Source organism: Cryptotermes secundus, unplaced genomic scaffold (genome assembly GCF_002891405.2).
Source record: "Cryptotermes secundus unplaced genomic scaffold, Csec_1.0 scaffold673, whole genome shotgun sequence".
Taxonomy (NCBI): Eukaryota; Metazoa; Arthropoda; class Insecta; order Blattodea; family Kalotermitidae; genus Cryptotermes; species Cryptotermes secundus.
Window position 1 is genome coordinate 560899 of NW_019731277.1, and position 20954 is coordinate 581852.

The 20954-nt window shown below is 40.0% G+C and overlaps 1 protein-coding gene and 1 non-coding gene across 3 annotated transcripts; one reads left to right on the forward strand and one right to left on the reverse strand.

Moving 5' to 3' along the window:
• Nucleotides 1-255: 255 nt before the first annotated feature.
• On the forward strand, nucleotides 256-362 carry LOC111866889. Its single transcript, XR_002843234.1, has one exon. It is a non-coding gene; the product is annotated as a U6 spliceosomal RNA (small nuclear RNA).
• A 2057-nt stretch (nucleotides 363-2419) lies between these two features.
• On the reverse strand, nucleotides 2420-12735 carry LOC111866879 (microspherule protein 1). Of its 2 annotated transcripts, none has more exons than XM_033752456.1 (8): nucleotides 12360-12735; nucleotides 10755-10969; nucleotides 8557-8775; nucleotides 7493-7631; nucleotides 7001-7124; nucleotides 5892-6048; nucleotides 3779-3994; nucleotides 2420-2680 (listed from the first exon to the last, which is right to left on the reverse strand). In XM_033752456.1, the coding sequence occupies exons 1-8, from the start codon at nucleotides 12670-12672 to the stop codon at nucleotides 2591-2593; spliced, it is 1473 nt and encodes a 490-aa protein (XP_033608347.1). In that variant the 5' UTR covers nucleotides 12673-12735; the 3' UTR covers nucleotides 2420-2590. The 2 variants fall into 2 exon arrangements, with proteins under 2 accessions (XP_033608347.1, XP_023711989.1); XM_023856221.2 differs by having other exon boundaries at nucleotides 10755-10972.
• Nucleotides 12736-20954: the final 8219 nt, after the last annotated feature.

A 20954-nucleotide genomic window follows, 5' to 3' on the forward strand; every position in this document is an offset into this window, starting at 1 on the left:
GCAAGATACTGAATCATTATAGGATGCGTACAGTATGTGTGGTTGAAAGTACAATTAATTGAAGTGCTAAAAAACGATTTATAATTGTTGATTATCTTATAATCTGGAAATAATTTTTTTCTATCAAATGGCATGCATTACTATTTCATTCTTTTATAAAATAATTCTATATTAAACTAGCATTACCTCAACCCACAGACGGCAAAAATCATGGTTGGATGTCCTATATAAGGAAGCGTTTGACAACATTCAGACGTACTCGCTTCGGCGGTACATATACTAAAATTGGAACGATACAGAGAAGATTAGCATGGCCCCTGCGCAAGGATGACACGCAAAATCGTGAAGCGTTCCACATTTTTTGCTTAGACGTCAGGTTGAATTTTACAAATGTAGGAAAGTATATTGTCCAATACTGACTGTTACTTACTTCAACAAGTTTTAAAACAACATAAAAAAACAGTACTTTTCAACTTTCCTTTATGAGCTTTCAAGTTCTCATGGTTGAAAATATGGTTAGTTTTTTGTGCCGTTATGACATGTACCATCCTTCAACCCCAAAGACAAGGCAGCAAGTTCCTCTGAAATGTTGGTACCATTCTATGGAAATATGAAGCATCACACATCAAACATTGTAACAATTTCTTTAACCTCATTTATGCCCATTTTATATCATGTACTAATTTTATTTGGCTTTGGGTCCTAACAGTATTTCTTGAGGCAAAATATGTTCTGAAGACAAAAGGTTAGATATGTACTAACCCAAAGTCTGACGAAAACACCCCAGTCAGGTTCTTTAATACTGCTGCAGAATGACTGAATGACAGTACATAACCAACTGAAGAGAATTTGGAAGCAGCCATGGCCTAATTCAAGGTACTATCCCACCATTTCCTTATACAGCCTACAAGAAATACAATACCTCAATAAGATGATAGATGAATTATGAACTGAAAAGAATTTTGGAAGGAAGCAGATGTGTCCTAAGCAAGGTACTGTCCTGGCATTTCCCGAGGAAAAACACGAAAACTTCTGTAAGCACTGCTGGTGTTCCAGCCAATATCAAATTGAGAAGTTCCAGAATATGAACCTAAAGTATTACTGTTATACCAGCGGCCTCCGTAGTCTAGGGGTAACGTTCCCACCTCATGACTCAAGGTACGCGGGTTCAAACCCGGCGGAGGTCATGGAATTTTTAAGGGCGGAAAAATTCAGGGAACAAGTCCTCCGGGAGTGACTTTAAGCCGTGGGTCCCGTGTCGTAGATTTACGGCATGTAAAAGAACCTCATGTCTCTAGGAGACCTCTGAGCTAAATTTGGCAAAAGTTTCCCACCCAAGTAGTTTCCAATGCCTCCAGTAGATGGGGAAGTATTAGGTACCACTGCCAGAGGAGGGGGGACCTCTCTGACAGAAAGGGACTAACAATTAGATACCACTGCCAGTAGAAGGTTGGAACCTCGCTGGCAGAAAGGGGCTAATAGCGAGCACCAGTACCGGTAAGGTATGGAGACAGTAGAAATTAAAAAGGGGGATGCACAATGGACCAATAACTGGTCTAAGTGCATGGGGAAACCCACCCCCTCTATACTCAATACTCAATTACTGTTATGCCAATCCACTCTGTCCCATTTCTCCTGATTGCAAGACCATAGCACAGCTGTGGCTCAACAATCTCTGCACCTGTTGGTCTCCCAAATCACTCAAAATACCTTTCCACCAGAGTTTCTTACCTGCTGCACCTTTTCTCTGTCTTTGTAATCTTGCGGCCACCCTCAAATTTAAGCCACATTAAGTATGTGAATGTGGGTTTTGGGAAAAGAATCAGAAAGGTGCACATTCCTCAAATTTAAGATGCACCTCAATTTTTGAGAGGAAAAAAAATGTGTAAAATGTGTGACTTATATTCAAAATATGGTAATAGGAAGAGATCATTAATAACAGACCTCAGGTACCCAAGTGATCATAGTGACAGCTACGAGCTGGATGGCTGGTGTTCAATTCCCAGCTGGAGCAAGAGATTTTTCTCTTCCCCAGTGTCCAGGCTGGCTCTGGGGCCAACCCAGCCCCCTACACAATGCACACCAGGGACACTTTCTCAGGTGGTTAAGTGGCAGCTGACCACTCACCTACATCTACTCAAGAATGATGGAGCCATACCTCCATTTCTCCTTACATTTTCATGGTGTGGTCCTTAATTAAATTAAGAACATGGACTTAACCTTATACAGTCAGTAATAAGAACAACACAAATTTGTAAGGTGGATGCAACATTGGATTTCTGTGGTTATAACGGTAATTTGATTTCTTAACGGACTAGGAGTTTCATTATTACAGGCAATGCAGTGCATAATAACAGCAAGTGCATACAGTAGGATACTTAGGATAGTAGGCTTTTCAAGTTTTACCTGGCACTCAACATTCATATGTCTCCAACAAAGAAATTTATTTACTCATGGAAGATTATATTAGCCACGATAATAACTGTCAAGATATCAGAAATGTGAGTTCACATGAAACTAGTCCTCAAGAGGCATAGGTGTAAGGCCAACATCTGAAGCATTAAGTCCAGCCATCACCTCAAGAAACTATTCAAGGCTGGAGGTTCATCTTGGCAGCTTCATGGCGAATTACGCTTATCAAATCCTGGTTCACCAGGAATATGAAGCGAAGTCCTGCAATCTGCAACAAGAACAAAATCAAAGAAATTAAATTTTAGCCATACTTCTATATTGAACAAACCTAAAATTACTTTTACACTTTTCAAGGAATGTCTGAATGCACAGGAAATGTCGACAACTTTTAACCGTCAGAGTGACAAGTTCTGCCATATGACCGCTTGATAGAAATACCAACATTGCTCGAGGATAAATGCAGTTGCGCAGAAAAATGCGCAGCTTAAAATAACAACAGGTACAGACATCATGAAAGCCTGTTCCTTCCTCTAACACTGATATATCATATTTAATGCCATCTATTTACAGAACCGACAGTTTTAACACAAGCACACCAAGCTGATCTAATCAGCTTGTGGAATGCAAAGATTAAACACAAGCTGTTAAGTCTGTAGTGATTTGGTAAGTGTGTAGATTAGCAGTAGCATTATACTTATTTGTAGTTACAACTGTTCAATAAATCCAATTACCAATCCAAACCCCATGTCTAGTCATTAATACATGACTGCTGTTCACACTACACATTTAGTCCTAAATACATTTGCAATTTGCACTACAGCATAAAGCTACCATGTTTGCGGCCACTTCTGGCCTACTGTACCAGCCCCAGATGATAGGGGAGGGTGATTGTGGAGCTATTGGTGGAATGAAGATCAGCAGGGGAACCAAAGTACTTGGAGAAAACCTGCCCCAGCGCCACTTTGTTCACCACAAATCCCACTTGACCAGACCCGGGATCGAACCCAGGCCACCGTGGTGGGATTGCTCACCAGTTAGTATCACACAAATGACAATTCCCACCATTATTTTAACAGTAACCACAATAAGACTATTCAATGCTATTAAACTCAATTTCTTTCTTGCCTCAAGTTTCATAACATGATTCATGTGTTGTTTAAGCAGTACAGAATAACTATTCATTCTCTTAGGAACTTCGCTGTTTGATTTTTGAGGTGAACTGGATTCTAAACCGCCTATAATGAGTATTCATTATAGCAAAAATTCTTCATGCCATTATGAACTCTCATTATGGTGGGGTTCTACTGCGTTTTTAAAGCCCCCATAATGTTTAATAACTTTATAAGAAAACGTAACATAGACTTGCCTCCACAACAGAGTTGTTATTAAGTCGGTATTTGTTCCCAGCAAGAATTGGACGTCCATCAACATAGATTGCTCTCTTTCCCTCACTAGACAGGAAAAAGTCACCATTGTTTCGTAGGCGAATGGTCCCTTGCCGACGTGACACCTTCCAGGCAGGGCCCTCTAATGAGAGGTCGACGTCCACGGTATGGTCATGGGTTGAACGTCCAACCGTAATCTGAAGAAACAACATATTCCCTAGTACTGCGATGACATTAAGTAACTCCACAGCACACCAAGAGAAGTCGACAGTGACCAAGCTGGTCAGAGTATTCACCTGTTATGGAACCTGAAGATTCATTACCATGTTCATTACAGCTCATCACCGGGCCCTATCCTGAGTCATTTAAATTCAGTCCAGACGCTCACACCGTTTAGTTTCGTTTGTTTGCAGTTTATTTAATGACACTTTTAGTAGCTCAGGTTACATACTTTAAAATGATAGGATAAGTGAATAATATACTTGAAAGGATGTGAAAGGAAGTGGTTATGGCCTAATTGAGGGTAACATATCAGCATCTGCCTGGAAGGACCGAAGAAAAAAAAATTTCATTCACAATAGTCATCATCCATGACCACATTCAAATCAGGCATCTCCCAAATACAAGGCAGAAACATAACCACTTGAGTCAACTTGCTGTGACACAACCACACAGAACCATCTAATAAGAACACACCAAGAATAAGGGATATTTTATTACATACTAAGAAAATTTATGTTGGGTGTCAGATACAATAATATCCTCCGTGATTCTAAAGTTTTCAGAATGTCTGTCAGCTGAAGATATTGCTTGTTTCATGATTATCCAAGGTACTAGATGTAACAGACTCTCAGAAGTTCTACACTGTATAAAATTATAAAAGGAATATTGTGGAGGGAGAAGAAGAAACTGAAAAAATGCAAAATAACAATCTATAAAGTATATTTTAAACCAAAATTAATATACAATGCTGAAACTTTAGCCCGTTCAAGGAGAAATAAAAGCAAACTCAAGGGAATGGATATGAAATTATTCAGAAGTACCAAATAAGAAAAATGACACAATCATAAATACACTCCGACATCTGTAGCAGATCACGCAGCTTACATACTGTGTACAATACAACGCCAGTGGTTTTATGTGTTTGTAACGTGCCTCTGATGATGGTTCTTTTGAACCGAAACATGTAAGGCGAGTGAAATAAATAAGTGACCTAAGAACGTTGTTACACTCGACGGATTATTCATTGACAATTTGTGATTGATAGTGTAACGGACCAAATATGAAACAATTCAAATCATAAACAAAATTTTTAGAGATGGAATTCAAAATTTGTTAATAAAGTTAGAGAAGAAATGATTATAATGGTTGAGAATGTATGAACAAAACAAGGGTACTGAGAAAGGAATTAGAATTAAAATTTAAAGAAAATGCCTATGGGATGACCCAGAACAAGACGGTTAAACAAGGAGCTTGAGAACACTAGGAGGTGAAGACAGAGCTGGCAAGAAATTAAAAAGGAGAGAATGTGTAATGAAATGAGGGACTGAGAGACATTCTGTCCACTGAATGGAAAAGAAGCTACAAAATGAAGATGAATAGAAATATCACTATTCTATGTCTGGGAACAAGTGTGACGGTCAACCAGACAGCCAATCCTGAAGTGCTAATATGGACCTTATACCAGGTTATGATGTGGTTTCCAATGACATGGCTTATAACAGGTACAGTGACATATCACTTTTTTTTCATATAAATTTCAGGTTTCTTAATCCCATGGTTCAATAAGTAGGTAAGCTGAGGCAATGATTGACTTTTTGGACATTATTTATCTTCCTATTTTTATAAAAAAATGTTTTGGAAACGACTCTGTCTCCACCCTCAGGCAAAAAGCCCATTCAGTTGAGCTCTATTAACAGAGTCAGTCCATGTTTCCAGTGATAGGGGGCAACTGGGTAGGCTTTTTATTTGTGGACAAGGACAAAGTCCAGTCTCTGAAACATTGTTTCAAATAAAAATACAATGTCCAAAAAGTCAACTATTGTATTAACATACCACTGTCACAAACTTTTAAGTAAGCTGAAATTTACAAACCTCTCGTGATCTCATGAGATATCTCACCAACCTTCCCCGTAACACTGCCAGTGTTTGATTGTCAAAATCAGGGGGGCTGATGCCAGTTACAGAATCAACAAGAACCTGCCAACGGCCTAACTCATTTTCAAGATGTCGAATCTCCTTCTTTGCGTGTCTGTAACATAAAAATATTATCAGTTGGAACCAAGTGCTGATAGGCAAGATAAGAGGTTCTCATGGCAGTGACTGCAAAGATGCCATATTCTGAGATTTGACCCCACATAATGTGATACGTCTCCATTAGCAGGTTCTTCCAAATGTGCGTAAAGTTCTACTGGACACCAAAGGGTCACATCCCAGAAAAGATAAATCTTGAAGTCTCAAATGATGAGTATACTACCCAAATATGAGCTCTTGAGGTTTTCACAGTGATGAAAGTTTAGACTGTCATATGAGTTTCATCACTGTTTCAAAGGACCCATTTCCTCAACCTTCTAAAGTGGGAGGAGTACCCCTCAAACATTGCCAACCACCTACAGCACAACCCATCAGACCACATCCTAAATATCTGAGCACTGGTTTAGTTTCCTAACAGAATAACTGATATATACAACTTCACACATTTCACAATCTTCTCAGACACTAACTTGTGGCAGGTGAACAGATGTGCATCACAACCTTGTTTCTGAAATAAAACTGGTACATTTTTTCAAAAATCATTGGTGGTTGTGAGAGAATTCCAGATGCTTGTATACAGATAACCAGGAGTTCACTATAAACTGATTTTGTGTGCCAATACAAACATTCTCCAAACAAATATGGATTTCTTGGCACGAAAGCCACAAATTTTTCGTTTGTACAGGCACAAAAAACAGCAGACAGACAAAACCAAACACCACAGATAACAAAACGGTTATAAACGCAAGACCACAGCCACACGATATCTGCAGTTAGCAAGATTACTGCATCTCAATGTTGTGGGTCTATTTTACATATTAGTTTACTTCTGCTGGAAAAGAAGTGTGGTATTCGCTATGCTTCAAGCACTTAAAATTCCAACAGCAGTTGCAACAGATTTGTACTAAAATATAAAGAAATATATCTTCAACTACAATTCATTAATTCACCTGTCTGCCACAGCCAACTCTTGTTCCAAAACCTCATCTTGTGTCTCAGTCAGCTCCGTATCATTGATGAGTTCCTCCGCATCTGAGAAGTTGAGGACGTGCTCCCCTCGTGGCAGAGACTGAACTAAACAGCGGGGTAAAAGAAGATATGTCCCTTATATTTACATCATACAGTCTTCTGTTCCACATTCTTTCAATTTGATACAGAACACTAACAGAACATCGATAAAGCTGAACATGTAAATAAGTTTAAAATATTCAAATTGCATGTTCTCAAGATCCTTTATCTTGTATCTGCACCAACTGTTTGAAGAGGTGACAGAACCTTATTCAACATCCTCCATGAGTGTGGCAGTTAATTGTACCACAACATGGATTCAACGCTTTCATGAAGAAACACTCTCAAACTGCATGCACTGATATGGTGTTAAATTTTAGTTACTTGGATCAGCCTTTACTACATTAGCACCTCATTTTGATCCATCAAGTTACCTGTCTGATCTGGCAGTAAGTGGTACTGCTTCATGAGTTGCCAGTGTGTCAACAAAGCCTTCGCAGTGCGTGAAGGGTATAAAATGTGTGGGTTCTGTTCCAGGAGGTTCTGAAACACTTCAAGTCCTGGCTGTGATGTCTGAAACAAGCACAGCACAACATCACACAATAAAACAAAAATGTAAAAGTAAAGACAAAGTTGTTCTTGTGCCTAACTAATTTAGCACTATGCCATGAAGGCATATGGGGGAATGGAGGTATAGCTCCACCATTCTCGGCCTTGACGCCAGATGTAGGTGAGCGGTCAGTTTCATGCTCCAGCCACTCTACCCCAGGGGAAGGGCCAGGTTCCCACTGGACAGGAAGCTGAATAGGCCTCAGAGCCAGTCTGGACACTGTGGAGAAAAGTAAGATCTTGCCCTTCCAGGTATTGAACCCAGACCATCTGGCCCTTTGCTGTACCAACTGAGGTATCCTGAGAGAAGAATACTGGTAGCAAGGGCAGATCTGCTGTGTCATGTCATCTAAAGTCACAAATAACAGCAGAACTATATACAACATGTACACATTAATTGAAAGCTACAGAGAATGGTTTATGAAAGCTGACAGTGAAGAAATGGAGGCAAAAGGTAAAGTACTAAGAACATAAATTTTTCATGAAGTAGGCCAACGATCTACAAATTCTGCAGTAACTTTACCTGCTGTTTTATAATGCAGTGAAACCTGGAAGAACACATTACACCCTGAAGAATATCTGAACTAAACAGGAATCAAGAGACAAATAAAGAAAATTACAGATTGAGAAACTTCACAACTTGCGCATTTCACTTAACACTGGTTGACAGAACTAAATCCAGATGAATGAAATGGGTGACACTGAGCCAGTGACGGGAAGAAACGTATATAAAACCTTAGAAAAAGGTTTAATGTTACTTTATATTTGAGTTTGTGATCAATCTGATGAAACAAGTAGGAAATTCCTTACTCAGGAGAACAGCCACCTACAATTCAAAGATGGAGTTAATCCCATGACACTGGGCATGCTTCCTTACAACGGCACTCACCGACTTTATTGTGCCAAGCAGTTGCTCCTCGGCCTTGGAATAGAGTGCACGGCTTTGCACATTTGCGATGAGTTCTGGGTGAAGGTTCCGCATGGCAGCCACAGCCACACGAGATACGGCTGGATCGTACAGCAGAGCGTACCATCGCTGCTGAAGTTCTTGCACCGTAAACCTGCAGGAAAACTTGGTGCCTCGATGAACTGTCCGCAGGTCATTGGTCTGAAAGGAAACCCCATGACACATTTCATTCCAAAACCCTCAAGTGAGAAGACCACCTGTGATGCCTAGGTGTAAAAGCAAATGTACCCAAGCTTAATTAAACACCATGCTATTAAGACACATGGAGGGGTGGAGGTAGAGCTCCACATATTCTGAACTGTGGCACCAGTGGAAGTGAGCGGTTAGCATGGGTTTGGGCAGGTCATGTAGCACGAATAGGGGAGACGAGGAATGCGTATAGAAAATTTATGGGAAAGCCAGAAGGAAAGAGACCACAGGGAAGACCAAGGCATAGGTGGGTGGACAGTATTAGAATGGATCTTAGAGATAGGATAGGATGGTGTGGATTGGATAGATCTGGCTCAGAATAGGGACCAGTGGAGGGCTCTTGTGAACACGGTAATGAACCTTCGGGTTCCATAAAATGCTGGGAAGTTCTTGAGTAGCTGCAGAATTGGCGGCTCCTCCAGAAGGACTCAGCTCCATGAGTGAGTAAGTAATAAAACAGAAGAGTACCAGCTACATAATTGTTACACTTCACACTTATTCTATAGTTCAATAAACTTCAATGAGGACATCACTATTTTAGAGATCCATTACCACGTACCTACCATATCAACTTATTTCCATATACGATGAAGAGTCAGTAAATAGGTCACAAATGGATAAAAAAAGTAAAACATGTGATATTCGATCCTGGAAAAAAAAGATTTATTTCTCGTCATATCCTCCATTTGTCTCATCGCTTTACCAGTCTGTCAAAACCCGCAGCATGGAAGTCTTTCGACTGTTGTCTCAGCCACTTCCGCACCTCCATTTCAACCTTTGCGTCATCAGTGAAATGTCTGCCTTTATGCAATAAACACTTCCCAACATAAACAGGAAACACTTCTTTATGAATATCTTTTGTATTGAGCCCTTTTGTCCATAAAAACGCACAACAGAAACTGCTCTTTGGTAATACACTCCTCAAGCACAATCACCATTTTGACTATTGAAACCAGCCTATAAACATGTGCATCTGCTACATAGACTGTCATGAAGCTGGACTGTGCTGCTACCTAGTGACACACACAGAAAACCTATTACAGCTGTTTTTATAGATCCACCATTCTTCACCTCAGTACTAGATGAAAGTGACTGGTCGGCTTCACATTCTAAACAGTCTGGTAGATGGTTGTCAATCTGCTTCCACCTTCAGGGTAGAAAGGTCACTCTCCTACCTCAAAGACAGAGACAGTAGGTTCCTCCAAAACATTGGTAACAATCTACTAGAATAAGTGGTGTCATACCCTAAGAGTCACGAAGATGTGCACCAACTCCAATGACTGGGTTTTGTGATCACGGTTATGGACCATTAGTTCCGTAACTGGGAATAGGGAACTATGCAAAAACGGCCCTGTATTATCTGGCAGAACTAGAATATGTGAGCACTGAAGTACAGAACTATCAATATAATATGGAGCAGTGTTAGTATCCAACTTTGGGTACTGGGGACAATATTCTGACAAGTAGGCGTCAAATAGGCTTGAAATATACATAACAGAGCTCTACCCACATAACAATTCAAGTCCACAGCAGGGCAAACATACAGAAGGCTAACTTCAAGAAGCCTCTGCATAAAGAACTAGAGAACTATTACAATTAATTAGGAACGAGGTGAGGTACGTGACATGACTGAATACAGGGCATTGTCACCTGAAAGCACTGAAATTGGGTTAGTAAATAACCCCATTTGTGCAAGATGCAAGAACAAAAAGAATAAGCCTCACACAGAATACATGCCTATGAGGATCCAGCCAAATTCAGATTTCATGGATGTTCATTTTATGAAACGAAACTACTAAGGAGAGCAGTGCACTTCACCTGAAGTGTGAGACTGTTAAGGGACTAACCACGAAGAGAGACACAATCAGAAACAGCTGCTGTGAAACGGCTCTTTCCACGTTAATTCACTAACCCAAACAAAACAAACTAACCTGCTGAACGCCAGTGATGAGTGCCAAGTCATCGGTTGGCTTCCATCGCCCAAGATCTTTGGTGGCTACCGAGTGGGTGTGTCGAGGCCGTCTGCTTCGTCGCCCTCCAGATGAAGAAGGTTTGTTAGCACTGCGTCGTGGCTGTCGGTTTTCGGGTAGTGCCAGCGGAGTCATCACTGATGGCAACGTCACAACACTATTGGATGACCCAAGCTCTGCTAAACATTGCCACAAGAAATCCAGAAACATTATATACAGAATAAAAATTCAACAACTTATAAAAACAAAGAGTACCACGTTCTGATACACGATACTGTGTAGCTGAGTAGAGACTCACTGTCATTTCAGAGGAATAAACTGTCTCCATCTTCAGGTTGAAAGAGTAAAGCATGCCAGTAACCTAATAGAAGCAGGCAGCAAAAACAGCGATTCTTGCTGGTTACTTGCTTGGCTTAAGTTATGACTGGGAAAATGGAGAAAGTATATTCTACCAAAATGTCAGTAAATTTCTGCCGGAATACATGGGGTCACATCTGAGGAGATACGGTTCTTCATAGTCACTGTTGTGAGAACCTCAGACCCAATTTACAAAAAATAAATTAACTGCAATCTACTTATGTTTAAATTCTTAAACCTTTAAACATTTCAATCTGCCATAATAATTGTCTCCATTGTGTTATGGCACATATTGGAACTTCAGTAGCCCTGCCAGCGAATTACCCATATCCCAGCAACTGTCAAAATTATGACATTACTATATAATATTCTTCTTTGCATATTCAACAACTGTAATTTTCTAACTTTCTCAAATTACATATAAGATAATTAATTCTTGTGTATCTTTAGAGCAGAATTTCTCTACTCAGTAATCAATATTATGAACTTTGACTGTGGCATCATGTTGCGTTTTATACATGTACTTCTTACAATTCTATCAACACAACTATCTATATTAATAGTCTTTCTTCTCATCTACTACAACGGACCCGTCTTCTGTTAGAATGTATGGAATGACTATTCAGATGACTGATGTGTAAGTGTGTACACCAGCTCAAGATGAGCCACAGACAGGGTTGAAAGTGGGTAAGAATAAACATTATTAATAACAGACATGAAGAGCTGGGGTAGTGTAGTCGGTACAGCAACTGGCTACGGGCTGGATGACCGAGGGGTCGGAGTTCGAGTCCCGGTAGGTTCAAGAATTCTCTCTTCTCCACATCATCCAGACCAGCTCTGGGACCCACCCAACCTCCTAGCCAATTGGTACTGGGGGCTCTTTCCCTGCAGGTAAAGTGGCCGGGGCGTGAAGGTGACCACTCACCTCCAGCTAGTGCCAAGGTCAAGAAAATGTGGATATATATACCCACTCCCAAATATATCTTCATGGTGTAATGTTTATTTTGTTAAGCACAGGGACAACTTTACCTAATACCAGATACATGTTGATGGTATCGTAAGAATTATACAATATTATAACATTTTGTGTATTTGATGGATTATTTCATGCCTAATATACAGTGTGCCCTTGCACATGAACTCACATATCAATAGCGCTTAGTATGATGTACCATAACAGAGATTTTATTATAGTCGATATGTACAGACCTGGAGCACAGCTGGAACTAGGTGTTGAAGGAACACGTGAACTATATGTGGTGGTGTACTGACTGAGTCCCGGACTAGCCGTAGACTGCATGCGATTTCGGGCCATCTTGGAAGCAAGGTTCCCTGATGTACCAAGGCTCGATTCCACCAACTCATCATCAAATCTTCGACGTTTGATAGAACGAGAACTACTGCAAAGTTCAAGCAGAATGACCACCCAACTAGAGACTTGCAATGTATCTATTAAACAAGATACACCATCGGAGGTGCTACCTTGCAATTTAGGAAAGGCAAGGCACTTACCAAGGCCCATCCATGGGTAGTATAACTCCAGGTATCTGAGTCCTTCATGAGAAGCTGCCAGTCGCTCAGCTACTCAAGAATTTCCCAGCATTTTAACCAACCCAAATGTTTATTACCATGTTCACTGGTCCTCACTGTGCAATTTTCTCCAGCCTATTGTTTCATACCTCTTGGATCCAAATATTCTCCTGAGCACCCTGTTCTCAAACACCCTCAGTCTAGATTCCTCCCTTACTGTAAGAGACCAAGTTTCACATCCATACAAAACAGAGCCAAAATTATAATCCCACATGTACTATGTTTCCTGTTGCTGTTCATACACTTGCGTTGTGTCCTGAAATGTAGAAAAGTATGAATATTAACTAGTTCTTACCACCACTTGCCTCGCCATCCCCTCGCTGATGGACAGTACAGACAAAACTATTACCTATCTTTAACCTCAACATTAATGGATGTTAACAACCAGTTCCCATATCCACCACACTGCATTCAGGGAAAGGGCTCCTCACAGCTCCTAGATGGGGTACTAGATGCGCTCGCAACTGATCTGCAAAGCTCATACTCTCGCTCTTGCACTCCTGGGAGAGTAGTGGATGGAGTCCAGCAGTCAATCATCACAATCCATGTAGCTTGTCTTTAGCGCTTGCTTACTTCCCATCAAAATGGATGATAAGAATAGACCAACATGAAGCAACATGGATTGTGAATCCTCACTGCATGATTTCACCCAATGCTCCTCCAGCAGTGCAAATATATTGTGGCAGAAATACAATATGTGCAGGAAACACTCGTCACACTGAACGCTGCCAGTGATGACAGAGAGAGTGTGTCTGAAATGCTCGATACTAACTCCACACTCTAACATGGCTGTTCGTTCAAGAAGTCTTGGCCGCACACAGTCGCCGTGTAAGCTTGAAATCATATGACTTTCACACCTTACCTTCTGCACTTAGTACCGTAGGTTTCCAGAGCATGTGGCTGGCCAAGAGGAATACCCAAAAGACCTCCAAATCCATCCACATCACCCAAACCATCAGGGGTCATAGAAAGTTCCATTTTTAGCTGAGAACATAAAAAGTAACACGTAGATTAAGGACAGGAAAAGTAGCGGAACAAAGTTGTTTTTGCAGATGTTCTTGCTTTCATTCTTAATCATACCATATCATATCATATCTTTATTATATTCTAGTAGATCCAGTTACAGGTATAACTGTATACCTGTATTACAGATATACATTTATACCTGTAACTGGATCTACCTGTATAACAGGTATACTGTGTTAGTTGCATAGCTTACATGCATCAAATGATACAATGGCTATGAATCATGAATTAAGGACATGAAAATACAGGTAACAGCCCTAGCAAAACTGAGAAAAACAAAGAAACATTAGCAGCTTCTTGGGCCACCTATTCAAACCATGTAATACACACACAAATAAGAAAATACAGCCACAAAAAATTATGATTTTACATAAAGGTATGTGATATTTAAAAGAGATAATGTCAACAAAACTAAACCAATATCATCAGTGTCATGGAGGCATACTGCCACACTCCTTTGGCACTTTAATCAATTACTTTTGTGGCTGGCAGTCATTAACAAAACTGCACTGGAAAAAATATGACTATAATTTTACAATAGAGACACCAATTACTTCTGGAATTTAAATTAATTTGTGTCTGCATAAGTGACAAGACAAAATGAATGAAGGTTTGGCAGCTTAGCTAGATTACAATAGATATGTTGGGATTACTAACTGTACTTAAAACCTGAATTCAGAGACACTTATAGGAGGTTACTATGTCGTATAGATGTTCCAAAATATGTACACAGAGTCCCTGTCAACCCTTCACGGAACACTGAGGCTCCACAGCAAGCTAACAGTACTGAACTTAAATACTATAACTCACTACTTGTCTGTTGTTTCTGACATCTTTTAAATTATTGTTTTGGTGACATCAGTGCTTGCATTCTTGCACATTACTACAGCTGCCATTTTAGTACTTTAGTAGCAAAAGCATGTGGCAGTGACAGCAATAAGGCACTATACCAAGGACTGAACTGTGTATATAAACGGAACACAAGGAATAGTAACGAACTATTCCAATTACGTAAACACTTCGCTGTTTTACAGTCCGGTAATCATCTAAACATTCCACGATTCCACAATCAGTCCATGTTATTCACGCATCACTTCTTGAATAAATAATCAGAGAAACTGTCTGACAGTACCGAAGTTAACTAATTATTGTAATTACACAATATGAAATGACAAAGCATTTCCGATTAATGGAAATGAATGTGGAAATCTTTTTAACTCCCACGCCTGGTAACATAACCTAACCTCAATACCTAACAGCGAAACGAACCGTGTTCTTCTACACGACCGTTATAAACACGCAAAATTAAAAATATTTCAATACAAGCTAACCATATACTTTCATTCAACATGCTCATTACTGATACTATTCCTTTTTTCGGACCATTATGTCACAATAAACAATTATACACACCAACATCTACCTCCTTTCGTTTCCTAGCGATTATGATAATACGTCATCCAACTGCATTGCCATCTGTCAGCTTTGGGATGAAAATCCTTAGTCCAGCGTCGGTAGTACGATCGGTAATTTATCTTACAACCAATCCTCCCCCTTCATGCATGTCTTCACCATTGCTAATACCACAAATAAAGAAAAACGATTCTTCTGACTTCGTGGTGGTTCTTGAACGCGATGCAGCCTATGAGTGTGGTCTACTTGCATTTGCCGTTGCACAAATTATTTATAACAAAAGCTGGGTTATCTTTTCTCATGTTCAAATAGTTTGTACTGTATTTCATACACACTTCCACTTTAAAATCATTTACAACAGTATCCTGATACATGCTATTGCCATTTACGCCATACTGTCATTGTATGACATAACCAAATGCAACAGGGTGTCTCACCGGTCTCACCCAAGAACTGGACACTTTACAGTCAATTCCACATGATTTTCTCTGTGCAGCCTACGTCTGCTGTGATACTGAAGTACCTGAGTGAACAAGTTTATTTTGGCACCCAAATATCTTCAGCAAAAATGATTAAATACAAAATTTACTTTATCAGTGTAAACTGGGCCATCAATTTAAAAACTTCATATTTACACATACTTTAATACCAATTAAATCAGAAAAGGTGAATTAGGGGTATGTGTTCGATTTGAGGTTCTTATGACAACTACAAAAATCACTATCTTCTGGAACATGATATCAATTCCCAAAGACAGTATACTTTCAAATACTGTAATGACCACAAGTTTTTGTTTGCCACACAAATGGGATGTACACTGTAACTAGGTAAACAGTTTAACTTGAAGTAGAATCCTTCTTCAGAAGCTAACAACTGTTCAGGTACAGAAAAGACAACACACCTTTCATCAAACCTGAGGATTCATTACTATGTTAACAAGAGCCCACCAAAGGACTACAGCCTTACTAGCTTCCAAATACAGACCATGTTTCTCAGTACTGCATGAAAAAATATGAGAAGCATGGAAAGAGCTACCTATGCAGTGGTCACAGGTGCATTGTGGGACGGGGTGATGCACTACATTTCTGTTACAACCCACACACATGCTACAAACCTTATCACAGCTAAGGAACTTGACCAGAATTCAATGCACGTTCTACTAAGAACAGCCACATCTGAAAACACAAACATTTCTTAAAACAACATACAACAAGAAGAATGAAAGTTTTGTTCAGAGAGTAACATTATATGGTTCCCATCGCAGCGGCCTGGGTTTGATCCCGGGTCTGGTCAAGAGGGATTTGTGGTGGACAAAATGGCGCTGGGGCAGGTTTTCTCCAATCTTCATTCCACCAATTGCTCCTCAATCCCCCTCACCTATCATTTGGGGCTAGTACAATAGGCCAGAAGTGGCCGCAGTACAAGGGACTTAGTCCTATCCCACTAGCAATAAAAAAAAAAGTGATGAGTTATGTGCTAGATAGCCAAGGGATCAGGGTTTGATTCCTGGCAAAGGAAAAATATTCCCCATTTTCATAGCGCCCATAGCAGAAATGGGCCTCACCCAGTCTCCTACCCAGCAGGTACTGGGAGCTCTTTCTCTGGAGGAGAAAGTGGCCACAGCATGAAGTGCTGAATGTTAATGTTAAGAATATGTTAATCTATACTTCCAGCTCCCTTCAACTTCATGCCATGGTAATTAAGCATAGTGGGAACTTTACCTTACTTCATGTGTGTATGCTTGTGTGCATGTGTGCACATGTGTTTGTATGTATGCACTGCACAAACAGTTCGTCTTCTAAACTGACAGGCACCTGATCTGCTTCAGTAAATTATAAAACAGAGAATAGGACCTCCATGCAGGAGATAAAAACCATGTAAGTAAATAAACACTAAATAAACTATTTCCATTAAGAACAGATCTTCTTGAAAAGCTAATAGCAAATAATATCTAAAAGTTTGTGATGATGGTATATTAATACAATTAATGTGCTTCTGGACATTACCCATTCTCCTGTTTCTACTTAAACCACCAGCCAAGAGAAGTTCCAGAAATTGCCCATATTTTATTGAACCCTAATACTCACCGACATGTTCATAAAACCTTAAAAGTAAAGTAAATAAATAATACATGACAAAATATATGTAAGAGAAGTAACGTTTAATGTACAATCATAAGCATAAAGTAGCCCACACCTTCACATATGAACATCATGATTCCCAAAGCCTAACATCCCTTTGAATGAATGTAGCTTAAAAAGCACTCCACATCACAGCGATGAAAGAACTTAGAAATAAAAAAGGTATAGCTATCCCTGCAAGAGGCCATAGACCCATAAGGTTGTGAGACATCGAGGCTCCCACATTTTTTAGATGATTGGCTCACAGATAGTGGTGAGGCTGTCAGTCTTATGTGCCGGCTGCCATTTACCGCCAAGAATATTCCTGGTACTCATTTCTGTCAGAGGCTGAGTCAACCCCAGGGTCACAGTGCTGCTGGAAGGATTAGGTAAATAGAAAAAACCAATGGCATAACTGGGAATCGAACCCGCAACTTTCCAGCCTGTAGCACGGTGCCTCAAAAACTCAGCTACTGCACAGAACTGACAAGTGGATATGATACAATGAGCTCCATCAAGGAACATCTGAGGGATAGGAAAATGACAAATTAACCTCCATTGTAAAGTAAAAAAGTAAAGCTATCTCTGTAACAGGCCGTGAAAGCCCATAGGGTTGTGAGATGTCGAGGGTCCCACATTATCTAGACAATCGGCTCAAAGATGGTGGTAAGGTTGTCAGCGTTACACAATGGCCGCTCTTTACTCCTTAGGAAAACTATTTAATTAGTTCCTGGAACTCATTTCTGTTAGAGGCTGAGTCAGCCCCAGGGCCATAGTGCAGCTGGAAGGATTAGGTCAATTGAAAAAAAATCCAATGACATCATTGGGACTTGAACCCGCGACCTTCCAGCTTGTAGCATAGTGCCTCAACCAACTACGCTACCGCGTGCCGCCAACCTCCCTTGTACGTATTATGTAAAATAAACAAAAAATACATAAATAAATACAACCATAAAATCACAAAGGAATGATGTTTCATAGTCATAATAAAATTCTTAAAAATACAGCAGTCATCTTACGTAGTTCAATTCTGGATCAGCACTACGGCTTTCAGCTACACAACAGCGAGCACTGAAATCTTCTCGGAAGAACAACCACACCAACGTTGACAGTTAAAACCAACATTTCAAGGGTCAATTCCACCTCCACCATCACAGTCAATGTGGGGCATACGGAATGAAAGTTGACCTTATGTCAGATTCTGAAGGGTTCTGACGATAGTGTACAACACTCAGAATTACTGGGTTTTCAGACTTTGCTCATTGTCCAGTATGCTAAAAAATGGAGAACTTAATGTTTTGGAAACTGGATCTGTTTCCGTCCTCATATGAGGGGTGAGACACCTACTCTCTCACGAAATAAGACCTCGAGGGGCGTATTCTTGCGACATCACTTTATTACTCAACAGTAAGGAAAGCGGTGTCTCTCTGTTGCTCTGGGTGCTATGCAGAAATAAACAACTCTTGGCAGCGTTGCCAAGCAACGCCTCTGTAAACACGACATCACGCAACAGTGAAGCAAACTGTGTTTTACGCTGTCCAACTGAGGATTTATAAGAGAGACTGGAATACCTAAGGAATAAGTTGAAATGTACGAACTGCGGAAGACAGTGTCAGTTAGTATTTGGAGTGAGTGCGAGACAGCTGGGGGAAGAGGAATGGAATGCTGAAGATAGTGAAGACAGTGAAGATAGTGAAGATAGTGTGAAGAGAGTAGTGTGTAGGGTTTGTAAATTGTGTAAAGCCACAACAGTGTTATAGTCAATTGTAGTTACAACTTGTATGTTGTTAAATAAACCAATTAACAATCTGAACGGTGTCATCAGTAGCCAAACATGTTACACTGGTGTCATAAGTGGTGTTGACAGACAGCATGGAGGCAAGGACTGAAGCAACAAGCTGTTAATAAATCCAGTCATCCAAACTAGAAGTCATCACACTTAGCCCCTCTACACGTGACAATATATACCGGACAAGTAGGAAACATCCCCTCCAGCAGCACAGCTGCTGTTACATCACACCGCAGAAGTGTTTACTGGCTCGGCAAATAACATGCAACAACTTGTAGAGCAAACACATATGCAGTCATGGATCATAAGTCAAGGAATTAAAGGGGAAAGAAGTCTCAATTCCCAACATTCTCTGTTGGGTCCCTTAGAAAGAGCTAACTTCAATCACTAGGTGTCTCACCCCTCACCTGAGGACAGAAACAACCATCCTAAACAGCTAGCCCAGTGATTGAGGTCAGCTCTTTCTTAGGGACCCAACATAGCGGGTGTCTCCCTCCCTAATCTGCGAACAGAAGGAGATGCAGTTTCTGAAACACTGTGTTTTGTAGCTTTTGGAATACCGGATGATGGACAAAGTCCAAAAACCCAGTAATTCTGACCTTATGTCACCAATGCATATCAGTCTGTCAGTGTGACGGCAGATTCAATATTGTGAATTACCATATGTTGCCACCCCCTCAGACAGTGAGTGTGATGCCTTGTCCCATTGCAAAAGCAAGCAAACAGGTGGGCAGAGTCAAACTGCACTGTCACCCATCTGACTCTAGAACTGGCCATGTACAGTCATTCCCCACATCAACCTTGATGACTGAGATGGAGGTCTCTAGAACGTTCAGATCATCCTTGACACAACTGATTACGCAGAGAAGATTTTAGTGCATTCATTAGACATGAAAGTTTCAAACCTTACACATATAATACTACATTTATCACAATAATTTCATTACTCAATACATTACAATCTTGTGTCATACATAAAAATATTCCAAAGTATACATAACGTTTCTCTGTCAAAGAATATCACATCATCTGATAACTCCAGGACATTAATTACCTCAACTCTTTGCTGCACCATTTCAATTCATGCTCTTACCTAGGGCATTCAAATCAGCTTCTTTAACTAATTTTTAAACATAATGTCCCAGTAAGCTAAGTGAAGCAGGGAACATTATGATTACTATATCATGATATCCTGAAAGTTTGTGACAAAGAATCATTCATTATACAAATATTATGTCCGACATTGTCCAACCAGTATTTGGAATCTGACATACACAGTGTTTTGAATGAAGACTAGCTCTTTGTAACAGACCACTGAGTCGGCTATTCCTCCCTTACACCAAATGATGGAGAAGATCTAGTTTTTGAAACACAGGTCAAGAATTTATGTTTTTAAATGTACTCTGAGCAAATAATTTCTTCTGTAGTCACTAGATGGTGCAAGTAGCTGCTTTATGCAACTTCATAGACATATGTAATTGCTTGCTGTTCATTTGATTGATTGATTGATTGATTTACTGCAAAATGCTGTAAACTGTGAATGTACTGCTGAAAGGGGTAGGGTGGAGGTGGGGCATGCAAGCTGAAGGTCTGCTATAAATGACAACTGTTAAAAATGTCAGTATTAATAACAACCAAATTAACTATAGACAAAAACATAGCCAACTCCAAAAATGTCAGTCTACTGAACCTTTGTCAGACAATGGACAATGTTCAACGTATTGCTGATATAATGAAACAATAATTATCACAAACCTTTCAAAAATCAATAGATTATATGGTACAGCTTTCTCAAATACACTGCTAATTCTATAACTTACAAATCCATAATTTTCACTTTGATACAAAACTAATATATATTTTTAA

Coding starts and splice junctions, on each gene's coding strand:
- LOC111866879 (XM_023856221.2), bottom strand. CDS start 12,672: ATGGGCCTTGGTAAGTGCCTTGCCTTTCCTAAATTGCAAGGTAGCACC. Junction 10,973..12,359: donor TAGTTCCAGCTGTGCTCCAG/GTCTGTACATAT, acceptor GGCAATGTTTAG/CAGAGCTTGGGTCATCCAAT. Junction 3,995..5,891: donor ATCTCATGAGATCACGAGAG/GTTTGTAAATTT, acceptor TTGTTTCTTCAG/ATTACGGTTGGACGTTCAAC.